Below are 17,304 nucleotides of genomic sequence, written 5' to 3'. Positions count from 1 at the left end.
GCTGACTCTCACGGAGTTGATGGACCCCTCGATCAGAACCTTCTCTTTCTCATTCCTGCTGATGATCACCGGCTGCAACAGCAGCTCTTTGCTACTCCTGCAAACCCAGGAAAGACATCAGCATGCATGGAGGAGGGAGCACCTGCCAGCCCAATGCACGTGCATGACACAAGGGGCAGCCACCCACCAGGAATTGCTCACTCACCTGGCCACTTGCAGCTGGGGAAAAGTGTAGGAACCTCATTGTAATACAGAAGCTTGCACTTTTGTACATAGCACTGATGCCAGATGTACAGCTCTGGGGACTGAACAAGTCCAGCATGAGCAGCACTACCCCTGCCAACATGCCTCATCTCTGTCCCACAGGAGCCCCCCACAAGCCTCCTTGGTCCGTCCAGTCCTCAGCTTCCCTGATGGGCCTGACCAGATGGGTAATTAGTACCAATTGTGCCAGCTGTGACATGTGTGTGGAACCCTGCACTAGGAGTTAGACTGAGACTCACACTAGACGCAGCCAATGAGCAGCCAAGACCCTTAAGCTGTAGCCAGTGGCTTGGCAGAGGGGGAGGAGGGAAAGGACACCTTGCCTGCAAAGGGCTGTGTAAGACCTTCTCTACATGAGAATCAAGTATCAGGGGGTAGCCGTGTTGGTCACTTTGTACAGATCCAGATTAAGAGTCCTGTGGCACCTTATAGACTAACAGACGTATTGGAGCATGAGCTTTCGTGCTCTGACGACGTGGGGATTCACCCACGAAAGCTTATGCTCCAATACGTCTGTTAGTCTATAAGGTGCCACAGGACTCTCTCTCGCTTTTTACATGAGAATGTTTTCTTGATATAAACAATGTTTTAAATTCACATTTATCGGGTTATCCCGGGCAGCCTCCACGTGAGCATCAACCCTCACTATCACAGGGACTCTCACATCTTTCTTCTGACAAGGGGCTAAAGGTAAACCGAAGAAACTACTGAGAGCAGAGTAACACACAGGGTTCCCCTGGGATCACAAGGCCTCCATAGCCAGGGACCATCCTGCAGGAACAAAGCCTATGCCTCCCCAAGGCTTCAAAGTCCCAAGACAGTAGCTGAAGGGAGCAACGGAAAGTGGCACTTGCAGGGTTCGGGTCCCACTGGACAGCTGCAATGCAAGCTTTCCCCCACACAACCGGCACTTTGAGCCCCCAAGGGATAGGAATATCAACTAGGGATGGCAGGACATTCCAGTTCCCATTCTCCAGAGCAGTACAGCCAGTCCCGTGTGGCGATGGAGGACACCTCAGCCTCCCACTGAAACATTCTAAACAGCAAACATTGCAGCAACCTCAACTGTGTCCTTTGACTGCATGACGACAATACAATCTGCAAGCACTCTGCCATGGAAGAGCCATGTATTATTAATTAAAGCCAGGAAGGGACTTGTCTGCTGAACACGCATTGCTTTCCTCAAGTACTCAGAAATGCACATTTCATGACAAAAAATTAAATGACAACAAAACAGCCTGACCCAGGGATTGCTGGTTTAATTAAATTCTGTTACCGTGATTTAATCAGCAACACATTTTCTTTTAAGGGACATTGTTAAATGGAAAATATGAGCAGTAAATATATTTAACAAAATTACCTTATCAATTGACAGTAGGGACTCAATATGGTTTCTTGAGAACAACATTATAGGCAAAGCTGGTATTGGATGCCTATACTTAAGGCTGCCCAACACTTCCTACAATAAGACACTGATTTTAACTGCATATAAACTGGGTCAAACTGTAGCCACTCAGGCTGAAATTTCCCACGCTGGGCATCTGATTCAGGCTGAATATTAAGTCTCAGCAAAAACGGTTCAACCATCTGACCAACTTTAGAGGAAAATATATTTTGCCCATGTTAAAACAATCCTTAAAACCATCTCATTGAGACGCTCTAGTGCTTTGCAGCACGGACTAGAAATTTGGCAAGGGGGTCATTGTGGTGTCAGTGAGGAGCCCCTTTTGTTGTCCCTGTGAAAAATTGCTCAAGTGTGTTCTAGCCTTTGAAAAACTCGAAGTTCACCCATGCTCTATGGAGACCTCAGAGTTCACCAGCTAAACTCTGCAAAGAGTTTGTCTGCACTGAGCATGCTCCAACCCAGGGTGAGCAGGACTTTCCTGGCCATTGCTCCTTGGTGCGGTGCACCAGCACTTGCAGGGAGGGAATAGTGGTGGGGCAAAGTCAGGTCATGCCTGGGAGCAGGGGTTGGGAGAGATGGTTTGTCCTGTGCAGCATGGAGAAGAAAACATACTGACTCTAGTATAGAAAGGACAAGGGCTGAACCTGGGGGTGGGATAGCTTGGGGGGGGGAGGGGCAGACTGGGGCTGAGAGCTGGCTAGAAGGCATAGCAGATCAGTCAAAGAGGAAGGGGGAACTGGGACTGGCTGGGCAAGACGACCGAGAACGGAAGTGAAGGGAAACAGACCGGGACTAGAACCTGGGGGGGGGGGGGGGGGAGAGAAGGGGAAAACAGATTATTAGGAAGCTGTTCGCTGCTCCATAACTCATGACGCTTCTCCCAGCCTTAGCCCCCGGGCCTCCCTGGTGAGAGGCACTGCCCTGAGCAAGCAGCCAACCCCCCAGGGACAGGGGCTCCAAGCCCTCAGGACATGCAGGGCTTCAGCAGACTTAAGTGTCGTCCCCCCCGCCCATCTCGGGGTTCCAACCCCTCCCAGTACCCTGACTTCCACCTCCGGCTTGTTGTGTCGCTCCACCACCTGGGAGGAGAAGTTCTCCAGGCACAGGGCAGCTTGCAGCGTGGCGCGCACCGCGTTCAGGTAGGGGCGCAGAGTGGCAGTCTGGGAGAGCGAGGACGTCAGAACAAGGGCGAGAGCCACCAACGCCCCAGACCCCCCCGGCCTCAGCCCTGGCGCCCAGGCTCGGCCTCGCCCCCCCGGCCCGGACCCCCCTCCCCCGGCCTCATCCCTGGCGCCCCGGCTCGCCCCCCCCCACGCCCCGACCCCCTCCACCTGGGCCAGCCTCACCCCCCCCCGTCCTCATCCCTAGCGCCCCGCCTCACCACACACCCCCGCCAGCCCCAGCCCGACCCCCCCGAGCCTCATCTCTGCCCGCCCCGCCTCGCCCCCCGCCCCAGCCTCGGCCTGGCCCGACCCCTCCACCTGAGCCAGGCCCCGTCCTCATCCCTAGCGCCCCGGCTCCCCCGACCCGGCCTCGCCGGTCCCTTCACCTCCCCCGGACCGCCGCGCCCCCAGCCCCTACCATAGCGGCAGCTTCGGTCCGGTCCGGTCCGTCCGGCTCCCAGGAAGCGGAAGTGGCGGGTGCAGCCGCGGCGGCTCCTCTCTTCCGGGATGGGCGGCCGTTCCATTACCCGCCCGCGGGGGGTTTCTCATCCCAGCCTCCCTCCTGGCCGGGAATGGGACCGGCCGCGCCGACCCCTGACACCGGCAGCTCGCGCGGGGGGGAGCGCTCGGGCGCCGCGGCCCCACTGTGAGCGCCGGGGCTCCTCTTCCCCCCCCCCATCCCGCACTTGGTACAGTCCGGCCGCTGCTTCCATATTAGGGAACGGAGAGTGAGATTGTTCAACCAATGGGGCGGGGTCTCTGGGTGGCGCCCAGCCAATGGGGTATCGGGTATGGCCACCTGGGGCTACGGGGGCTGGAAGGGCCGAGAGTGGTGTTGAGCCGCCGGAAGTACTGTAGGGACCCCCCCTCCCCCGGCGTGTCAGTGGTAGCGGCCGCCCCGCCGAGCGCCGCCGTCTCCTTGGACCCGCGAGCGCCGGGGGCGCGGCCTGAGGCCTCCGCGGCAGGGACCGGCCACCCGGAAGCGCCCCCTGGTCCCGCCCCCGCGCCCCGCACCCCCAGCCCGGCGCCCCCATATCCCAGCGCCCCCATATCCCCAGGCGCCCCCCGCGTCCTGCACCCCCCCCCCGCCCAGCCCGGCGCCCCTGGTCCCGCCCAGCGCCCCCCCGCGTCCTGTACCCCCCCCCCGCCCAGCCCGGCGCCCCCTGGTCCCGCACCCCAGCCCGGCGCCCCCTGGTCCCGCCCAGCGCCCCCCGCGTCCTGCACCCCCCCGCCCAGCCCGGAACCCCCAAACTCCAGCGCACCCCGCGTCCTGTACCCCCCCCAGCCCGGCGCCCCCATATCCCAGCGCCCCCATATCCCAACGCCCCCCCGCGTCCTGCACCCCCCCGCCCAGCCCGGCGCCCCCTGGTCCCGCCCAGCGACCCCCGTATCCCAGCGCCCCCCGCGTCCTGCACCCCCCCGCCCAGCCCGGAACCCCCAAACCCCCAGCGCACCCCGGGCCCCGCACCCCCCCAGGCCGGCACCCCCAAACCCCAGCGCCCCCTGGTCCTGCCCGCAGCCCGGTGCCCCCATATCCCAGCGCCCCCCGCGTCCTGCACCCCCCCCGCCCAGCCCGGAACCCCCAAACCCCAGCGCACCCCGGGCCCCGCACCCCCAGCCCGGCGCCCCCCGCGTCCTGCACCCCCAAGCCTGGTGCTCCCGTATCCCACTGCCCCCAACCCCGTCCCGCACCCACCGTATCCCAGTCCGTCCTGCGCCCCCTGTATCTCGGCTCCCCTGTATCCATAACCCCCCCCCCCCCCTTGTCCTGTGCCCCCTGCGTCCTGCACCCCCCCGTATCCCGGCGCCCCCGAACCCCAGCGCCTGGCTGGGCGATGAGCGAGCTCAAGGGACTGCCCGCTGCAGTTCCACGACTTCAAGTCGGTGGATCATCTGAAGGTCTGCCCCACGCTACACCGCCGTGCTGGCCCGCTCCGAGGACGATGGCATCGGCATCGAGGAGCTCGACACGCTGCAGCTGGAGCTGGAGACGCTGCTGTCCTCGGCCAGCGCAGGCTGCGGGTGCTGGAGGCAGAGACGCAGGTCGGGCTCCCTAGTTCCTCGGGGTGGCCTGGGATACCTGGGTGATGGGCATGGGGAGGTCAGGCCACCCAGGGTCACGGCTCGGCAGCAGCTGGAGTCCATTAGTCTTGGCTCCCTGGCCCTTTGCCAGGGACCGTTTGGGCCCAGGAGGGAAGTCCCTTCTATGTCCGATGGAAAAGGTACCCCATATTTGCAAAGCTCCCCCCACTTCTCACACAGCCCATTTGGTGCCCATGCCAAGAGCCACTTGGTGGCAGTGCTGACCCAGCAGCAGGGGGGTAGAACCTGCGGGCTTCAAACAAGCCAGCAGTGAAATGGTTAACATGTTGGGGTTTGATGAGTTGTCATTACTCTTCAGAGTGAACAGCATAACAGAGTCCCAAGTAATGTCACAAGTTATTGGGGTGGCTGGGTGATGGTAATGGCCAGGGCCCTGTGCTGTACAGGAGGTCAGACTGCGTGATCTAATGGCCCCATCTGGCCTAAAAGGCCAAGAACCTTTGCCTTTCGGTATCGGCTGCAGCTGGGTCACTGGTTGTTGCTCTGTGGGTTGGCTCTGACCAGGAGGCCAGTTGGCTTGTTTTCTCTGTGCCTGGAATTGCTCCGTAGAGTGGCTAGCCCCTGTTTTGTTCAATGTGCCATCTCCCCAGGGCTGGTTCCTCCCTCCCGTGGCAGACAATGCCGCAGCACAGCCCGGCTTGGGGGTTGTGCCTCAGTGCTCCCTGCAAGCTGTAGAGCGGTGCCATCCACCAGGGAGAACAGGGGCCTGAGGGGAAAGACAGCATGATGGTTGCTAGGGAAAAGGGGAGGGCAGACACGCTCACCGAGGGCAAGGGTCCTGATGGAACTAGACCCTTCCCTTTCCCCTCCTGGTTCTGGGCGCAGCCAGCTGCCTGTCTGGTGTGACACAGGCCATTCTCTTTCAGATTTTGGACAGACTGGCAGGACAAGAAGGGGGACAGGCGGTTCCTGAAGCTGGGCAAAGAGCATGAACTGGGCACCCCAGTTAAACACGGCAAGCCCAAGAAGCAGAAACTAGAGGGGAAGGGGTGGCCATGGCACAGGGCCCGGCCCTGGGCGGCCCAAATCCAAGAATCTCCAGCCAAGATCCAAGAATATGAATTTCCAGACGACCCAGTTGACATGCCTCGGATCCCCAAAAACGATGCCCCGAACAGGTATGGGGTGTGTGTGTGAAGGGATACTGGGAGAGTGGGGTGGAGACAGCTGGGGCAGTGAGCAAAGGGACACTGAGGGGTTCCCAAGGAGAACACTCATTTCCCTGATGCTCCGGGTTCAAAGCTGAGTTGGAGCTTGGAGGGCGCGAGAGTGAAGTCTGGTCTGGCCCAGGGTCCATCTCCTGGGTAGAGGAGGAGCCACAGCTCAAGTCAGCGGCTCTGTTCCCGGCTTGGGGCAGCCACCTGCCCCCTTCCCTCTGAGTGCCTGCTTTGCTCTGCCCTGCAGGTTCTGGGCCTCAGTGGAGCCCTACTGTGCTGACCTGACCAGTGAGGAGGTGCGAACCCTGGAGGAGCTGCTCAAACCCCCGGAGGATGAGGCTGAGCACTTCAAGGTAAAAACCTCAGCGCAAGCCCCCTCCCAGCCCCACACTATCCTGCTGTCTGGTCTCTGCAGTCCTGTGCCTCGCGGCGGGTGCCGACTCCACTGGGGCAAAGCAGGCAGCAAAGGCCTGTGTTTGTGGGCCGTTCCCTCCCCTCTGGATCCGGGCAGTGCCACGGGGCTGTGATAGAGGCCGTGGCTACCGCTTGTCTGTGCTGGGGCAATGCAGGCCGGGCTGGAGGCTGTACTCCTGTGAGGCCAGTGCTGTTTTGCCCCCGTTCTAGGCAGCAGAGCGGGGCTGGGCTCGCTGTGGAACACAGCCACCCATTTCGTGTCATTTCCAGGGCACTAAGTGGCTCAGGCCCTGGGTATCTGAACAGCTTGTCCCCTGCTCCAACACTTGGGCCTCCCTCTGCTTTTCAGACACAATCAAACTGCCTGCTGCAAGGGAGCAGGAGACAGCAGCCCTCCTCGCAGGCCGGCCCCACACTGGGGCACTTGCAGCCTCAGGATCTGAATGAGACTAGACCTCTGCATGCTGCGGGCCATGCCCAAAGCTCCTGCCTGTGCTGGGCCAGGGGCCCTGGCCCCGCAGGTGGCTTTCAGTGAGAAACCCCCGTTCCCCAGCGGAGGGGGCGGGCAGGGACAGTTGTTAGTCCGTGAGCGCTCAGATCCCCCACTGGGCAGCGCGGACTGAGAGCCTGGCTGGAGCAGCAGAGCTGCCCTCGTGGGCATCGTGGAACGGAGAGCAGAGCAGTACATTCAGTGTGGGGGAGGAGATCGTGACTGCGGCTCAGCCCTGTTGTGCTGGACGTGGGGCCGGAATGCAGAAGTCACCTCAAAATGGCCTGGCCAAGCCCCACGTCGGGAGCCTGAGGGAAAGCTGCGTGCGCAGCCTTACCCCTGCCCTGAGCGAGCTCTGATACCAGCGCCAACAAGAAGGTCCCTGACCAGGGGTTTATCTCTAAGTGTCTATAGAAATGTGCAGCATCGCGGAGTACTCAGCACAGCTCTGCGTATGCCCGAGGTCACCTAGGACTCGTGTGCAGCGCCGGGGTGGACAGCTGAATTAGGAAGATGAAATGCGCTGGCCTCCGAAGGGGTTTAGTGTTAAACTGCAGCATTACAGCGATCAGTGCAAATGCATCTTAATCTGCTGCTGCTTAATGCAGCTAAAAGACGTGGCACCTGGAGACAGTTTGTGCCCACTCCAGGGAAAATGGAGCCTGAAATATACTGAAAACTTCCAAATCGGTGGCCAAGCCGAATTTCTGGGCCGAAATACCTGCTTTAACAATGTTCCAAAGAGTGCCTGTCCCAAATGCCGAACAATCCCCCCGTTCATTCGGACAGACACACTGGTCCTGCTATTTCAGGCCGATCGGTGGGACACTAACCCAATCGCTGTTCAGAGTCAGGGGTGGGACAGGCCTCCAGAGAGGTATATGAAAATCCAGACCATAGCGAGAAGCAGGAGTCTTCTGGACCAGCTGCCCCACGTGACCCTGACCGGTACTCACCCGCTGCCCTCCCCAGCACACCCAGCGAGAGCGCCCGGGCACCGGCCCAGCTGCCCCCACGTGACCCCTGACCGGTACTCACCCCGCTGCCCTCCCAGCACACCCAGCGAGAGCGCCCGGGCACCGGCCCAGCTGCCCCACGTGACCCTGACCGGTACTCACCCGCTGCCCTCCCAGCACACCCAGCGAGAGCGCCCGGGCACCGGCCCAGCTGCCCCACGTGACCCTGACTGGTACTCACCCGCTGCCCTCCCAGCACACCCAGCGAGAGCGCCCGGGCACCGGCCCAGCTGCCCCTCTGGCCACGTATGGGTGCAGGAGTGACTAATGGAGTCCACGACACTCTTCATGTAGGCTGCAGCTGGCAGCTGGGTCGTCTTGTGCTGGTCAAGCCGGTGACCTGAGCGCGTGCTGTGCTGGGGTGGGACCCAAACTGCAAGGGACACTGCCCATGTGTGCAAGTGCCAGCCTCTGGCAGAGTCCCCTGCAGCTCCTCCTGTCTGTGCAAGTGCCAGCCTCTGGAGAGCCCCTGGCCCAGCCCACTCCCCCCCCCGGCCTTGGCAGGGCAGCAGCTGGGACTGCCACGCTGTGCCCTTCCTCAGGCAGGAATTCGGAAGCTCTTGGCATGTGCCCAAGGAGTGGCCCTTATAGGACCTGCATCAGCTCTCTGCAGAGATCCCAGCAGGGCTTGCTCACAGCCAGCTGGCACCTTGAGACGCCCGGCACTGCTTGTCAGCGTGGGGTGCAGAGGGAGGCATAAGGCCATGCTCTGCCACGTCTCTGGTTGGAGAGGGGCTGCAGGGACTCTGAGCCCAGCTCCCCGAGCTCCTGCTCTCGCTGTCCTGCTTTTGTAGATCCCACCCCTGGGGAAGCATTACTCTCAGCGCTGGGCCCAGGAGGATCTGCTGGAGGAGCAGAAGGATGGCGCCCGGGCAGCAGCTGCTGCTGACAAGAAGAAAGGCATCCTGGGACCGTTAACAGAGCTGGACACAAAAGGTGCCTCTGCTCCCCGCCCCCCGGGCAGCACCACAATGGAGGGACTGGATGACATATATTTGAGGGGGGGTTCGTCCATGCCCAGCACTGAGGGGTGTGTGGGTGGGGGGGTAAGGGTGTGTGCCAGCCTCGCCCGTATGGCTGGAGAGTCCCAGGCCCTGGTGCAGGGGAGTGGTGGACATGCCAGCCTTGCACGGGGCAGCTGGGGAGTCCCAGAGCGGAGGCTGCTAGGCCCTGTTCTGCTGCAACTGCCGCTTTGCTCACCGCTTCCTTCTCGCCTCCCTCCCAGATGTGGACGCCCTGCTGAAGAAGTCGGAGTCCAGCAGGAGCAGCCTGAGGACGGCTGCCCTTTTGGGCCTTGACGCAGCGCCTCCTGCAGGCACTTGTCGAGGTAAGTGAGGCTCCCGGGTGAGCCTGGCTGCCAGATCCCGTGGGGCGTGGGTCCCAGCAGCTTGGAACTCACCCTCCCTCTCCTAGGAGAACATCATCTCGCCCATCGAGGACTCCCCGATCCCAGAGCTGGCGGGCAAAGACTCGGGAGCTGACGGTGCCGGTACTTCGCCCCGCAGCCAGGAACAAACCCTTCAGGTGAGCAGCTCCATGCGGCCAGCCAGGGGGCTGGCAGGCTGGCCAAGAGGTTCTTCTGCCCAGGAAATTCCTCCTCGCTTCTGGAAGAGCCTGGTCTGAATGCGCTGAGGTGCCCCTCAGGCCTGGGGTGGATGCGCCGGGGCTGTAAGGGAAGAACTTACGAACGACCAGACTGGGTCAGACCCAAAGGTCCATCCAGCCCAGTATCCTGTCTGCTGACAGTGGCCAATGCCAGGTGCCCCAGAGGGAATGAACAGAACAGGCAATGATCAAGTGATCTCTCTCCTGCCATCCATCTCCACCCTCTGACAAACAGAGGCTAGGGAAACCCTTCCTTACCCGTCCTGGCTAATAGCCATTAATGGACTTAACCTCCATGAATTTATCCAGTTCTTTTTTAAACCCTGTTATAGTCCTAGCCTTCACAACCTCCTCAGGAAAGGAGTTCCACAGGTTGACTGTGCATTGTGTGAAGAAATACTTCCTTTTGTTTGTTTTAAACCTGCTGCCCGTTAATTTCATTGGGTAACCCCTAGTTCTTGTGTTATGAGACGGAGTAAATAACACTCTTATTTACTTTCTCCACACCAGTCATGATTTTATAGACCTCTATCATATCCCCCCTTAGTCGTCTCTTTTTCAAGCTGAAAAGTCCCAGTCTTATTAATCTCTCCTCATACGGAAGTTGTTCCATACCCCTAATCATTTTTGTTGCACTTTTCTAAACCTTTTCTAATTCCAATATAGCTTTTCTGAGATGGGGCGACCACATCTGCACACATTATTCAAGGTGTGTGCATACCATGGATTTATATAGAGGCAATACAATATTTTCTGTGTTATCTATCCCTTTCTTAATTTTATTTATTTAGCGTGTGCATAGTTGTCTAGCCATTCCCAACATTCTGTTTGCTTTTTTGACTGCCGCTGCACATTGAGTGGATGATTTCAGAGAACTGTCCACAATGACTCCAAGATCTCTCTTGTGCGGTAACAGCTAATTTAGACCCCATCATTTTATATGGATAGTTGGGATTCTGTTTTCCAATGTGCATTACTTTGCATTTATCAACATTGAATTTCATCTGCCATTTTGTTGCCCAGTCACCTAGTTTTCAGAGATCCTTTTGTAGCTCTTCGCGGTCTGCCTGGGACTTCACTATCTTGGCTAGTTTTGTATCATCTGCAAATTTTGCCACCTCACTGTTTGCCCCCTTTTCCAGATCATTTATGAATATGTTGAATAGGACTGGGCCCAGTAGAGACCCCTGGTGGACACCACTATTTACCTCTCTCCATTCTGAAAACTGACCATTTATTCCTGCCTGTTGTTTCCTATCTTTTAAACAGCTACTGATCCATGAGAGAACCTTCCCTCTTCTCCCATGACAGCTTCCTTTGCTTAAGAGCCTTTGGTGAGGGACCTGGTCAAAGGCTTTCTGAATATCTAAGTACACTGGATCCACTGGCTTCCCCCTTGTCCACATGCTTGCTGACCCCTCACAGAATTGTAGTAGAAGCAGAGAAAGAAACTCCTCTTCTCGTGTCTAGAGGCATGGAGGAATTGCTCAGGGAGCAGTTCAAGGGTTAGAGAGCCTGGTGTGCTCCGCACCTGAGCAGAAACTCTCCTGGCCCCTCTGAGATCCAGCGCACTAGAGCCCGGGCTCTCCTGTGCCTAGCAGGCAGCCCCAGAGCAAAGGGAGAGGAATGGGCTCGTGCTCTTGCGGAGTTGGACTCGGAGAGCGGCCAGCCTGTGGGTGAGATCCGGGCAGGGAGATGGGTTAGTTCTCACTGCCTCCTTTCTGGAGTGAGGGCCAGCCCTGCCTGCCCCTTGGCAGAGGGGAAGCGGGAACAAGGGGGAGGGGCAGGAGCTGGCAGGCTGTGCTGCTGCGGTAGCCGGGGTGCTGGGCTGCCGGGGGCTCACAGCAGCGCTCTTCTCTCTTGCAGCGTCCCCCACACCAAGTCCCTGGAGGGGCGGTCTCAAAGAGGAGCTGATTGCCCAAGGCCTGCTGGAGTCGGAGGACCGCCCCCCCGAGGACTTGGAGGACGAGGTCCTGGCGGAGCTGCGGAAGAGGCAGGCCGAACTTAAGGCGCTCAGCGCTCACAACCGGGCCAAGAAGCAGGAGCTGCTCAGGTGGGGTGTGGGGCCGGAGGTGCTGGTGGGGGGGGGCTAGGCCGCAGCTGACGGCTCTGCCTCTCTCCCCAGGCTGGCCAAGGATGAGTTGCACAGGCAGGTTCTGCGGGCAGCGTGTGCGCATGGCTGACAATGAGGTCATGGATGCCTTCCGCAAGATCATGGCGGCACGCCAGAAGAAGCGCACACACCCACCAAGAAGGAGAAGGACCAGGCCTGGAAGACCCTGAAGGAGCGTGAGAGCATCCTCAAGCTCCTGGATGGCTAATGGGGAAGTGCCACACCGCCCTGTCTCTCCGGACTGGCTGCCCAGCTGGGCTCCCCTCTGCCTGCACTGACAGCTCCTCGCTGGGGACGGGGAGGGCTCCAACCCCTTGGCCTTAGAAGTGACTTCCCCGTCCCTGTCTCTCAGTGGGGGCTGGGCACGGGCTCAGCTCTGCCTGGGGCCAGGCGGGGAGGGGGTTTGCCAGGCCCCTGGGGAGACAGCCCCCATGCGTGTCCCCCGCCTGCGGGCTCTGAAACCTGGGTAGCACCTCCCTGAGCAGCTCTCTGTACTCCCCCTTCTCCCTGGGGGTGCCCAGCTTCTCTGCATCTCCCTTCCCTACTATGCTGTGCAAGGGGGCGATCTGGGGAGCAGGTGATCTGCAGGGGTGGGTGCTGCACAGGGCCCAGGGCCCTTCTCCTAGGTCTGTTCTTCGGAGCTGCAGCCAAGGGCAGAGAGAGGGCTCCCTCACCCCGTCTGCCTGTAGGCGGCTCCCTTTCCTTTCTGGCCCATCTGGCTGTTTGACCCAGAGCCCTTGTCTGGCTGCAGGAAAGAGCCACCCATCAGCCCCGGGACCGCACAAGCACAGCTGCCTGTCTGGAAGGGTCCCTGGTCCCTGGAGGGCAGTTCTTGCTGCCTCCCTCCTGGTCACACGGGGCAAGGGCAGGGGCGCTGACCAGCCCTGCTAGCATAGTCCCAGCCTCCAAAGGGCCGAGCTCCCCTGCGCCGGGGAACACAGCCTGAAGCCAAGCAGGGAGGCGCTGCCTGGAGAACCCAGCGGGTTGGGGTGCCCCCTGCAGTGCCCAATTGTGAGCAGCAGAGGGTGCTGTGACCCTGGGAACAGCTGTTATTCTTGGAAAGCCATGACATCAGCCATGCTGCAGCGGGGGGGGCTGGAGCAGCTGCAGCCCCCAGTCTCACTGCCTGGGGGGGGGGGAGAGACAGACCACTGGACAGTGCATCTCTGTTCCCCTTCCAGCTCAGTCCCCAGGTGCGGAGAGAGAGCTGCCAAAGCAGGGGGCTGTAGCTGTCCCCCTCCCCCTGGGCGGGGGGCTGGCCCCTGGGGAGCGGGGCTAGAAGGCTCCATGGCCGGAGGCTGTCCAGCCCCGGGAGGGAGCTGCCGAAGTGCAGAGGGAAGGTGAGGCCCAAAGGGCAGCCCCTCACTTTGCCTCAGGCCAGTGCAGCAGTGGGACCGGAGCATGCCCCTGCTGTACCAGTCACGCCAGGCCAGATCTGGCGGTGCTGGGTGGGCAGGAAGGCAGTAGCAAATGGAGGGGCAGGGGATGGATCTCTGCCTCTGCCCAGCAAGTGACTAGCCCCTGGCTGAAGCCTGGGTGGGGATGGGCAGCAGGCCCCGCTCCCGGGACAGGCTCAGCTAGGCCACCTGCCCTGCAGCAGGGGAGGGCCCCACTCCACCTGGGGGCCTCTGGGGCCTGCGCACCCCCTGCAGCCCTGCACTCAGCTGCAGAGGTGTCCCTGCGTGAGGCTTGCCTCTCTGGGGGGAGGCACAGGCCCTGCCTGGCTGGGAGAGCACCTTAGCCCCTGGCTTGGGGAGCTCCTTCCGGCTGTAGGAGCCGTCTCCTGGGAGGGGCAGGGGACACCATGGCTAGGGCTGTGCTACAGGGCAGAACCCAGAGGGCTTGAGCTGGGGCTAGGCAGGGTCCTGGGCTCCCCTCTGCTTAGGGGGGAGCAGCCTGCTTGCTGCTGAGATTTCAGGCTCGGGGGGTCTCAGCACTGAGGCTGGGCCGGGCTGGGCTGGGGGTGCGCCGCTGCTGCTGCAGGGGGCCGAGCGGCGCTGCGCCTGACCCCTGGGTAGGGCTCTACCTGTGAATGACAGTGTTTTAGCTGATGGGGGAGGGGATTGAGGTGGCTGTGCACCCGTCCCATGTCAGGGCCCAGCACCACTGCCTGTGGGAGAGTGGGTGGGTCTCTCTGCACAGGCCCTGCCAGGGAATGGGGGGCAGGAGAGCAGAGCCCCTCCAAACCTAGCTGCAGCCCATGGGGTGGGTGGGGAAGCTGCTACTTGCCTTGGGGGGGTGGCTGGAGTCCTGCCTGCCCTGCTAGTGGTAACCCCAGCCAGCACCAGGCCCCTTCTGCGCTTCCCGAATGCAGCTGCCTGCCCCGGCCTCCCCCAGCCGTGGGGGCACAAGGATGGAACCCATCTGGTTCCAGGCAGAGAAACCTTTTTCTTTCCAGTGGTTTCTTCACTCACCTCCCTGTTTGCTGGGAGGCTGTGGGCCAGGCTGGGGCTGGTCCTTGGGCCCCACTGGTCTGGGAGTGGCCAGAGGGCCCTTGCACCACTTTCTCTGAAAGCTTGAATGGTCGTATCAGGGCATGGGAGCGGGTGAGGCCTGCTCCAGCCCCCAGCCATGATGCCAGCAGCTCTGGGAGGCCCCTGTTGTTAGTGAGCTAAAACCGGAGCAAACCCACCGGCAGACGCTAATGCAGGAAGGTTTCCATGTCATTCTGGATAGGGCGGAAAGTGGGCCAGCTGAAGTGCTGGGACTGTACGGACTAGTTGAAGGGGAACCCCCCTGCAAAGCACTGGGGGGGGCGGGGGGGGCACTAGGCTGCTGGAACTCTGTGAGCAGCTCACTCATGGAGCGGGACTTCCAAAGGTCCTCAGCCAGGGACGGAGCCAGAAACCCCGGCCTAGGAGATCCAGCAGGGCCAAGGTGGGGAAGGCCTGAGGCCACGAGCACCGTCCAGCTGTGGCTACATGGAGATGCCTGTGTGGCTCACGGACTTTTCTACACCTGCCTCGCTCCCCACACCCTCTTTCCAACTCTACAATTGTTCTCTTGGGAAGTTCCTGGCCCATGGTTGGGTCCGAGGCTGGGGGTTTAGTGTATTTATTAGTGAGTGAGAAATGTGGCCACTGTGCAAATGACACCACGTTATTTAACTGAAGATGGTGAAGACTGAGAGGAGCCTGACCCAGCGGGGAGACCAGGTGCCCCCTGGCAGACACCGTTCGGTGCTGACAGACAAATGGACATTGGAAGGAATAAGTCAACCTGCTCACTTGCTGTACAGGGCTCTACATGAACTGTAATGACCCAGGAAAAAGGCTTGGGGGTTCTTGTGCCTGGTCAATGGAAGCTCTGCTCCATGTGCAGCAGTGAACAAGCAAATAAAAAGTTGGGATGCACAAGGATGAAAAAGCCTCTTCTGGGATGCTGTGCTCAGTGCTAGTGCCCCCATCTCAGCCAGGACGTAGCAGGAATCCAGGGGCTTGGGCAGAGGCAGCGAGAATGATGTGGGGCTGGAAAGCCCCCGGGCAGAGACTGAAAAGCTTGGGCCTGTCTCCATTAGAGAAGAGACAAGTGGGGAGCTGATAAAGGTGGCCTGGGCAATGAATGGGCTAGAAGAGGCAGAGCGGGCACTGCTGTTCTCCCTCTGTCCTGGCAGGAGAACCGGGGGGGTGTTTCAGAATGTTGAAAGGTAGCTTGTTTAAAACAGGGAGGAAAGACCTTTTAGTCACCCCTCTGCTGTCCAGTGGCGGTGAGTTCCGTAGGCTGTAATTGGGGCCAGGAGGGGAGCATCTGGGAGTGCTAGAGAGAAGGGCCATGCAGGCCGAGGAGCTAAGGGGAACCCCTCAGGGCAAGTTACTCAGTCGTAGGCTCCCTTTGGCGATGGGCCTGGGCCCAGCTGGCCGGGCCTGTGCTAAGTGCGCCTGGGAGGGAGCTGGGGGCTGTGAAGTGCAAAGGGGTGAGCTGAGGATCCATGGGGCAGGCATGAAGAAGGGGCCTGGAGAGACCTGGAGAAGTGGAATGGGTTGGCAGAGGGGTGGGAGTACCTCACAGGGTGAGAGGGTCCCATGGGGGGTGGTGGAGGGGGGTGGGGACCCCAGGGGGTAGCCTGGAGCAGGGGGTGGGGTGGGGAACCATGTGGCAGCTCTGGAGAAGGGGGAGCTCTCATGGGGCAGGGCTGTGGGGGGATCCCACAGGGTGGTTCTAGAAAAGGGGATCCTGTGTGGGGTATTCTTGTGGGGTGGGTCTGGAGAAGGCTGGGGGTCCTGTGGAGGGGGGTGCTGGTGTCCAGTGGGGTGTCTCTGGAGAAGGGGGGGTACTGCCTCAGGGGGTCTGGAGAAGTCTGGGGTCCCCGCAGGGTGGCTCTGGAGAAGGGGGATACTGCATGGGGGGGTCCCATGGGGTGCGTTTCTGGAGAAGGGGGGTCCCGTGGGGGGGATCTGGAGAAGGGGGCTACTGCATGGGGGGGTCCCGTGGGGTGGTTTCTGGAGAAGGGGGGGTCCCGTGGGGGGGATCTGGAGAAGGGGGATACCGCATGGAGGGGTCCCGTGGGGTGGGGTTTGGAGAAGGGGGTCCCGTGGGGGGGGATCCCGTGGGGCGGGGTCTGGAGAAGGGGGGTCCCGTGGGGGGGATCCCGTGGGGTGGGGTCTGAAGAAGGGGGGTCCCGCGGGCCGGGGTCTGGAGAAGGGGGATACCGCGGGGGGGATCTGGAGAAGGGGGATACCGCGGGGCGGGGTCTGGAGAAGGGGGTCCCGTGGGGGGGATCCCGTGGGGTGGGGTCTGGAGAAGGGGGTCTCGTGGGGGGATCCCGCGTGGCGGATCTGGAGAAGGGGGGTCCCGTGGGGGGGGTCTCGTGGGGCGGGGTCTGAAGAAGGGGGATACCGCAGGGGGGGTCCCGTGGGGTGGGGTCTGGAGAATGGGGGTCCCGTGGGGGGATCCCGTGGGTGGGGTCTGGAGAAGGGGGTTACCGCATGGGGGGGTCCCGTGGGGCGGGGTCTGGAGAAGGGGGGTCCCGCGGGGCGGGGTCTGGAGAAGGGGGATACCGCAGGGGGGGGTCCCGTGGGGTGGGGTCTGGAGAAGGGGGGTCCCGTGGGGGGGTCCCGTGGGGTGGATCTGGAGAAGGGGGGTCCCGTGGGGGGGATCCCGTGGGTGGGGTCTGAAGAAGGGGGGTCCCGCGGGCCGGGGTCTGGAGAAGGGGGATACCGCGGGGGGGATCTGGAGAAGGGGGATACCGCGGGGCGGGGTCTGGAGAAGGGGGTCCCGTGGGGGGGGATCCCGTGGGGTGGGGTCTGGAGAAGGGGGTCCCGTGGGGGGGGATCCCGTGGGGTGGGGTCTGGAGAAGGGGGTCTCGTGGGGGGATCCCGCGTGGCGGATCTGGAGAAGGGGGGTCCCGTGGGGCGGGGTCTGAAGAAGGGGGATACCGCAGGGGGGGTCCCGTGGGGTGGGGTCTGGAGAATGGGGATACCGCAGGGGGGGTCCCGTGGGGGGATCCCGTGGGTGGGGTCTGGAGAAGGGGGATACCGCATGGGGGGGTCCCGTGGGGCGGGGTCTGGAGAAGGGGGGTCCCGCGGGGCGGGGTCTGGAGAAGGGGGATACCGCAGGGGGGGGTCCCGTGGGGCG

General features: G+C 61.4%; 2 protein-coding genes across 2 annotated transcripts in view; one reads left to right on the top strand and one right to left on the bottom strand.

Annotated features, from left to right (window-relative positions):
• Window positions 1–3,394, bottom strand: part of ARPC4 (actin related protein 2/3 complex subunit 4) — a 3,601-nt gene extending 207 nt beyond the window's left edge. The window contains exons 1-3 of the mRNA XM_065552758.1: window positions 3,251–3,394; window positions 2,714–2,829; window positions 7–100 (exon numbers count right to left, since the gene is read on the bottom strand). Of these exons, the coding sequence (XP_065408830.1) occupies window positions 7–100; window positions 2,714–2,829; window positions 3,251–3,253 (213 nt within the window). The 5' untranslated portion in view covers window positions 3,254–3,394. The remainder of the gene's footprint in view (window positions 1–6; window positions 101–2,713; window positions 2,830–3,250) is intronic.
• A 10-nt stretch (window positions 3,395–3,404) lies between these two features.
• Window positions 3,405–12,072, top strand: TADA3 (transcriptional adaptor 3). The gene is given in 19 exon segments (XM_065552757.1): window positions 3,405–3,478; window positions 4,683–4,737; window positions 4,739–4,838; window positions 4,841–4,888; window positions 5,813–5,922; window positions 5,924–5,978; window positions 5,981–6,053; window positions 6,340–6,445; window positions 8,807–8,948; window positions 9,238–9,264; window positions 9,267–9,302; window positions 9,305–9,339; window positions 9,426–9,521; window positions 9,523–9,536; window positions 11,484–11,514; window positions 11,516–11,670; window positions 11,743–11,779; window positions 11,781–11,855; window positions 11,858–12,072. Coding segments are annotated over 19 exon segments (1,350 nt in total). The 3' UTR covers window positions 11,939–12,072.
• The last annotated feature ends 5,232 nt before the right edge of the window (window positions 12,073–17,304 follow it).

Source organism: Chrysemys picta, chromosome 7, assembly GCF_011386835.1.
Source record: "Chrysemys picta bellii isolate R12L10 chromosome 7, ASM1138683v2, whole genome shotgun sequence".
In the NCBI taxonomy this organism is placed as follows: Eukaryota; Metazoa; Chordata; order Testudines; family Emydidae; genus Chrysemys; species Chrysemys picta.
The sequence above is the reverse complement of the archived record's forward strand: the minus strand, read 5'-3'. Positions and strand labels throughout refer to the sequence as shown.